Source organism: Takifugu flavidus, chromosome 14, assembly GCF_003711565.1.
Source record: "Takifugu flavidus isolate HTHZ2018 chromosome 14, ASM371156v2, whole genome shotgun sequence".
In the NCBI taxonomy this organism is placed as follows: domain Eukaryota; kingdom Metazoa; phylum Chordata; class Actinopteri; order Tetraodontiformes; family Tetraodontidae; genus Takifugu; species Takifugu flavidus.
The window spans coordinates 12332344-12340247 of NC_079533.1; the positions used below are offsets into that span (position 1 = coordinate 12332344).

Genomic DNA, 7904 nt, shown 5'->3' on the forward strand with positions numbered 1-7904 from the left:
AATGGGATTTAGAAAGTGATTCTTCTGTCTGTTGTGGGGAACTGTGGGTGTGATGAGCAGGTGTTCAACACTGGAGCTTCATTGAGAGATTTTCTGGAGCTGTCTGCAGCTTTATTTAAGTCCCAGAACATTTAGTTTTGTTCCTCGGTTATGAAACGGAGCGTGAAGGAAATCGAGCAGTATGTAAACCAGCCTTCACAGTCAATAAAGTAAAAAAAATTTAAAAAAAACAAAACCATAGTACATGTTAGTAAGCGATACAACAATGGCACAAGTTCACAGAGTACATGAGGTACAAAATCAAAGTTCCAACAGGCACAAATAGGTATAAAAAAAATAATTTGGGCAGGAAACATTTGTGGATGTAATTTACATTCTTGAATCAGGAATACTGTCCATCAGAGTATCATTATTCAACAATGAAAGCATCTAAGAAGATTATGGCACATTATTCTGTGCCTGGTAAAGGTGTACATAATTATTTCAATAGTGATCATTGGTACACATAAACATGATACAAAAAATGCTTTAATAAATGCTCTAAAATACAATATATAACTTTTATATCATATAAAATGTAAAACCTTGCTAATTTCACCCATTTAGTAGTTCAGAAATCATTAATCCCTGAAGAATATAACTACTGTCAATTATGCGCTGTAAAATACCAAAATGCCCCTCACAGGAACCACGTGTCCACACGTCTTCACTGATTACGCTCCCCAGCGTGGGACAAAGGGTTGAGCTCTATGTTGCCGGTGGTGCCAATGGTTCCTGGCATGGACAGACATTCTTGTTTCAGAGGCAGTTCATCCTCCGGCTGGCATAGAGACAGGAATCGCTAAGTGGGGGAGAGAGAGGAAATACAGAGGTGTAACCCACACTTTGGAAATCTTTATACTCTGGTAGGCAGGGGTAGAGCTTTTATATGTCACAAGAAGGGTCTTTTTTTTATTAGTTAATAAGGAAAGGGACAGTTGTGTTTAGATCCCTGGGTACTTTTCCCAGCATAATAGCACTGGGGTAACTGAAGATAATGTTGGGACTCATTTATTGACTTAGTTATTGACACAGGCCATTTTTTTTCCTGACATAACCAATTCAATCCACTGAGTTATCCCAAAAAACAACATGTAGGATTGTTTGAGCTGAACTTGGCCTTGGCTCATTCTTAAACGAGATGATGTGACTAGCAGGAAACATTAACATATGATATACTGTATGTGATGACTAGTTCCTGATTAGGCACAGGTTTCAACACAGTTCTTGCCTTTAGAGCTCAGTCCTTAAATTTATCACTCTGTGCCTCACTTGAAAGTTACAATAGATTAGTTTCCAAAAACTCCTGTCAGTGATGCCAGGAATGATTTGTTTCAATATATTACTGCTCTTGGCCTCAGCTAAACCGTACACACACTTGTAATCAAAGACGGTCACATGAGGACACATTAAATGCATTCAGCTGTCATTCCCCTGAACAATAGAGCACTTTCATGAATCTTGTCTGACCCGTGTGACAGTCTGACATGTTGGGCAACAATATCCAGCGACTGTTAGTTAAAAGCCGTCATTCAGATGAATACTTTTTTCAGGCACTTGTTTCGGCTGTGCTGGTGTGAAGGTCTGGCTCACCTGCCGTAGCGTGCCTTCTCCTCGGGCCACTTTATACAACACAAACAGAGGGATTAGCGAGAGGGAGATGGTGGCGATGAACCAGCCCAAGATGTTAGCCCAGAGTGGATAAACATAAGTGTCACTGAACCTCAGCGGGGTGTATTTGACAATAGAGAAGATGAACGTTCCCTGTGAAAGCAAATATTTGCATTTGTGAATACATTACCTAAAAGTAGCAGAGAAATTAGATCCGCTGGGCGGGGATTGGCACAGTTCTTGCTTAGCAACGAGCTGAATGTGGTGCAACAATCTCTTTGTTAGCAACAGATGATCATCATACGGACAAAGACATTTCAGAGAGGATGCTTACGAAACAGATGAAGGGGGTGATGTATGTCCAGCAGTACTTCATGAATGGATTTGGACGATATCCAATCATGTCTGTGATGTTTTTGTAGAAACGCTCAGAACCTATGGGAACCAGACAGTCGGCAAGACACCCAGCCTCAAGTAGACCTCAAAAACATTTTTTCTAATTCACTAACCGTACACCCAGCCGATGCTGACTGACTGGCAGAGGGAGAGGAGGAGTAAAGTGGTTCCACTGCAGACATGATGGTCCAACAGCTGCAGCAAGTACATCCCTCCCTATAAGAAGACATGAACATGAACATGACTATGAAACATGGTGGCAAAGAGTGAAAAAAGTGTGCTGCGCAAACCTCAGTAACCAGCGAGAGTCCCAGCAAGCAGCAGGTGCTGCAGATGGCCAGCAGGAGCAGCTCACGCCTGCAGCCCTTACGCAAGAAATTCGGGAACAGGTCTACCAGTGATGTCATTAAACATTCCATACCGACAAACTGGAAGGAAACAGGAAAGTTGAAGGGAGTCGGTGCTTTTGAGTTCATTTGGTCTTTTCTATCCTCCGGGTTTAGCTGCTACCTGACTGTCCAGTCCAAGCAAAATGACCATGGAGAAGAAGCACACCGACCACAGATGAGGCATGGGCATCATGGCCACAGCGCGCGGGTAGACAATGAACGCCAACCCCGGCCCTAGGCACACAAATACACTGTTAAAAATGTGGTTTCTGTTGATTTTTTTCCCCTAAAAGAATTACACTGGATTGCCAAAAGATCACAATCAGAAAAACTCTCTGGGCAAGAATAATCCACCCACATTATTGGCTAGATGGGCTCAAGTATTAAGCTACTATAATGCTAAGTAAATCATTCAAATCCTTCACAATGCCGTTATAGCACGCTAATAACAATAAATAAGGACTGAATATTGTGAAATACAGAAGCCTAGAAGGCTATGTGTCTGCCAGATGTCCTAACTCATCAGCCACTTCAAAGACAGATACTATATTCTGCTTTCTGAGCATTAGACAGGCAGTTATTACATTTGTCCAACCGATATAGCAACCATCAAATAATTTCAGGCGATGAGCGATTCTCAGTTCTTCAAGATACCCGACAGTTTAGCAGTCACTCTTCAGCAGTACTTGCCTGATTCAGCTACCTCGGAAATATCCACTCCTTGCTCATAGGTCATAAAACCCAGTACAGAAAAAATGGCGAAGCCCGCCACAATGCTGGTGGCGCTGTTCAGTAAACAAAGGTAGAAACAGTCCCTGTAAAGCACAATGGAATCAATAAATAACTCCGTAAAAGCTGTGAATGGGCAAGACTTTTGGAAATGTTCACAGAATCGAATGTTTACCTGTAACAGTCATTTTTATAGGTGTTGTAACTTCCAAGAGAGGTAAGAAATCCAAGACCAATTGCATAGGAGAAGAAAATCTGAGTACCAGCATCCATCCACACCTGAAATGGTCAATCAAACCAAATGTGTTTGTTCGTCTTTGTGTGTGTGCCTCTGGGTATGAGAGCAACGTCAGACATTCATAAATGCATGTTTTTTGTTTTATTTTTACCTGTGGATCAGAAAGGCGGGAGATATCAGGATAGAGGTAGAAAATGATGCCATCTAGCGCCCCAGGCAGGGTCAGACCACGTATGAGCAAAACTAGCAGCGTAGCGAAGGGGAAGGTGGCGGTGAAGAATGCTGCCTGACGTGAACAGAACCAGAAAAGGAATAGTTAAACCATGACTTTTTGACTGGAATAGATTAATAAGTTATAATGTTTCCCTCTGCCGGACACTGGTTTAGCGTGAAGGGTGGTGATTTCCACATATGGTGATGACAGTTGCTGGTTGAGCACTTTGGACAGCTGCTTCACAGCAAGAACATCAGATCTGATTCTGCAGCCACAGACTAAAATGAGCTGCAGGGTTCCACATACCCCATATAGTTGGCAGGCAGATAGAAGGCTTCTGTGGTTCTAGGTCAATTTATGGAGGACACTTAAGATCTCAGGACAGATGGCCACAATTAATCCATCTGGCTTTATTGATTAATCGCTTTATTGATCATGTTGAATTCCCAGTCCATTTTATTGCACTGTTCTTGAGAGAACTATTGAGTGAATGCAACGCTCTCATAAACTGCAGGAATAGAACAAATGTTCTTATGATTTTATTTTGATCACAGTTGTTTGTTCCAGAGGACTCTGTTACTTGGCTCTGGTTTTGGGTTGGATGTTGTTTCTTATAATGGACAATTAATGTTGTCACTGAAAAAGGAAACTGGTGGGAAAATGTATTAACGTGTCACCCTTTACAAGTAATTGTAAAATAGCAGAAAGGTTTTTATAAAGGCAACCGTACAGGATGTCATGTTCCTCTTTATAAACCCCAATCTGCCCCTCATAGAACATGAAATCCCTGCGCTTTTAGTGTAAAAAACCCCCCAAACAACCAATATATATTTTGTCCTTAACGTCATAAAGAAGTCTGCTGCAGTAGTTTGCAGGGACAGCAACTCTTTCATTAACTTTATTCACGACCCCCACCCAAGCTGAGTGACACAACATTTAACTTACAGAGTTGAGTCATCAAAAAAAAAGTTGAGTGATCAACACTATGACAGCCTCTTTGATCATTCTAGCTAGCATGTGCATAAGCAGCCGTTTCAGGGAAATGTCTGTACTTCCATAAAACATTTTAAAAAGATGTTTAATAAACTGAGCAGCACCTTTCCTGTTGACTTGATACCTTTCCATACGCAGAAGTAGCAGATGACCCAGGTCAGGATTAAACACAAAACCAACTCCCACCTCAAGCTGCCCATGTCTTCTATACCTTTAGAGACCTTTAAAACACGGTTTCTGGAGAGAAGAAGCAACCAAGAGCAATGGGGAGAGGAAAGGTGAGTTTCAGGTGGAAGGAAGGGAACTAAGAGCAGGAGCAGGAAAATGGCAAGATGAGGAGAAATTTAAAAGTGGGCTAATTATAGTGAGGCACAAGTCGGAAAGGAGAGGGAAAGGGTTTACAAGAGGAAAAGTTGCATTCTGTTAAAAATGTTCAAGTTGTCTGTATGCTTACTGCCAAAATTCCACAACAGGAAGAGTTGTGTTGATGGTTGTCCTGGAAAGGCTCTGATTTGGATTAGTGAGGTCCAAGCATGCGTCTGTTACAAATCATATAGATCAGAATTTTTATTCTTGCCGTATACTTTGCAAAAAAAAATGTTATTGTATACAGACATTATTTATTTTCGTTAATGCTATTAATCTATTACATGCCTTTATTAACAGATTCTCATTAAACCATTGTGATTGCGTTGTGAGGGCTTATGTATTATAATACATAAGCATGTACTCATATAAATACACCATTATTTTATTAGGGAACTGGGTAATCTTTCATAACTTTTCCAGATTTCCTGATACAACAGGACAACATACCCGTATTCCAGTAATTTCCACACGTGGTCCACGGCAAATCAGCACTGAAGGATGAGAATAAGTAAAAGAAGGCCCAAGCTATTATGATGATATATGAAGTCCCACTGAAGGCGATGATTAAGTGGCTAGCATATCCCATGCCTAAAAGAAAATTTGGGGGGAGGAAAACGAACGTCAAGCCTTAAGTTATTTTTCTGATTGTGCGTAATTACGCACGGAGAGTCAATTACGCTCGGCTAAATACGATGAACCATTTCAGGAAAACATTTGGAGCCTAAATATTAAAGACATAACATTATTCCTCTTTTTAAAATGATAATAAAACCTTGGAAAAGCGGGCATATCTTTCTCCAGCATGTGATTCCTCCCTGGTTTGTATACTGTCCCACCGAAGTCTCAAGGAAGAACAAGGGAACTCCGCACGTAAACATGAACAAAATGTATGGGATGAAGAACACACCTGCAAAAAAACGAGATTATCTCAGTTTTTCTGTTTTCTTGTCGTGGGGAACAGTAGTTCCATCCGCTCACCCCCGCCGTTTTTGTAGCACAGGTAGGGGAACCTCCACACGTTTCCAGGTCCGATGATCGCTCCCATGACGGTCAGGATGAATTCGGCTTTGGTCCCCCAGTAGCCCCGCTCTGACTGTTGAGGCATATCTGAATATTCCCCTGGAGCAGAAACTGTCCAGCTGTCAGACTTTTCATTACTTTCTATGTTTTCAGTTTCCATCACTTTATTAGTGCGGTTGTCATTTAGTCCGCAAAGAAACCCCTCAAACTGCACACAAAACCACACAAATATAAATCCTTTCACCCTCAGTACGCGGGCTGTGTGAGTGCGCGAAATAAATCCAAGTCCAAGTTACACCTTAATCTACAAACTATAGTTTTTATAAAGTTTCGGGTCAAACTTGGAATTTCTCAGTTTTTTTCCAGGTTCCACGAACCAGAATGCGCCGACGTTGCCTTTTAATCACAAAGAGGCGTGGCATCTGCACAGCTGAGAAATAAGAGCAGTGCATGTCCTGGAAATACTGCAAGCACGTGGCTTGACGATGGATTTAGACATCTACACGTAAATATTATTTTAAATAAATTATTAACACAACGATATTAGGTGAAACATCACTCAGCTCCAAAACACTCAGTCACAAAATGTGTACTCATTCAGTAGGGGACTGGACTGAGAAGCAGGGTCTATATGTTCAAGCCCTGCTGGGAACAAAAGGTGGAAGGAGAGCAGTAGCAGGTGAGGTGCCGGGACACCTTTATGGCACTGATGAGGTTCCCTTGAGCAAGACACTGAAGCCCCCCAATGCTCAGATAGGACCCTGCGACCCCTCCACGGGTCTCTGCCTTCACCTGTAAGCAGTTAACAAATACAATATCATGGCATCAGTCTGCAGTCATAACACAAGGCGCTTTTTACAGCAATTAACAAGTTGTAAGTTGTTGCTAAACAGAGGTTATAAAAAGCCCATATTACATCTACACAGAAGGGATCCCAATTACTCCCAATTACTCACCCTTTGCCATGAGGGATTTGAGGCTGGATAAGCTCATTTTTTATTGTTTGAAAAAGCTAATTGTGCTATAGCCAAAGCTCATTGAGCAATGCTGCTCTGCCTGTAAACCTGCTCATCTTCCCTGTGGGGAAAAAATTCTGATCTGTGCTTTGAAGGCCAAGAAGTCGGGTGGAGCTCAAAATGAAAAGAGAGGGTTGCTATCATAACACACCCAAGTAGCCCAGGTCAAAAGGCAGACAAGCTGAGAAAAAACATTTAGGTTGGATCAGAGGGGAGAAACAGGATGACAGCAACCTCAAGGTGTCAGACAAAAGTACCTGAAAGGCTCCACAAAGTTTCCTTGAAACATTGCTGTCTAAACATTCAGTATGACTAGACTAGTATGGGATAGATTTAGCTGTTGGAGGTTACCCTATTAGAACTGTGAGACTGACGCTTGTACGTCAGATCATGTGGAATCGGCAGCAGTCTCGAACTTTGGTGGAAACTCTCTTTGTAGCCAGTAACTGTGAATCGGCTGATAAGACGGCAGTTTGTTTGCAGCGAGTTGTTTCTACTTCACCACAAATGGTGCCAGATCATTTTCACAGCAAATTGGCATCACTAACAGGATGCAGTTTAGTTTTCATATAGTTTATCTGATGAAATACTTAACTTGTTTAAAAGAAAGACGTATAAGGAGCTTCTTTGGAAATAACAAATACTTTTCTTTTACACAATTACTCTTTTTCCATGTGTTTTTCATACAGCATGTACCAAATGTGAATTATTTGTTTTTTGAAGCATTGTTAAAACTGGTTGCCAGCGTCAGCCGAAATTCTCACATCCTGCATCTGTTTAGCATCATCAGCCGGCCAAATTGTCCGTCTGTTTTTTAATGTTTTGGTGGTGGTGGAGCCCTGGTAAACACAATCAATCCTGTTGTTCACTTTCCTGTGATTGTTCCTCTA

General features: G+C 41.5%; 1 protein-coding gene across 1 annotated transcript; it reads right to left on the reverse strand.

The window, feature by feature from the left end:
* Positions 1-81: 81 nt before the first annotated feature.
* Positions 82-6395, reverse strand: LOC130538108 (sodium- and chloride-dependent GABA transporter 2-like). Its single transcript, XM_057055366.1, has 14 exons — positions 5957-6395; positions 5751-5885; positions 5426-5566; positions 5064-5148; positions 4714-4846; positions 3554-3688; positions 3340-3443; positions 3126-3250; positions 2557-2669; positions 2337-2474; positions 2160-2262; positions 1985-2085; positions 1633-1803; positions 82-841 (listed from the first exon to the last, which is right to left on the reverse strand). Exons 1-14 carry the CDS (start codon positions 6156-6158, stop codon positions 707-709), a joined length of 1821 nt encoding a protein of 606 aa, XP_056911346.1. The 5' UTR covers positions 6159-6395; the 3' UTR covers positions 82-706.
* Between the last annotated feature and the right edge of the window lie 1509 nt (positions 6396-7904).

Coding starts and splice junctions, on each gene's coding strand:
- LOC130538108 (XM_057055366.1), bottom strand. CDS start 6,158: ATGGAAACTGAAAACATAGAAAGTAATGAAAAGTCTGACAGCTGGACA. Junction 5,567..5,750: donor GATATGCCCGCTTTTCCAAG/GTTTTATTATCA, acceptor ATTTTCTTTTAG/GCATGGGATATGCTAGCCAC. Junction 3,444..3,553: donor CCCGCCTTTCTGATCCACAG/GTAAAAATAAAA, acceptor TGACCATTTCAG/GTGTGGATGGATGCTGGTAC.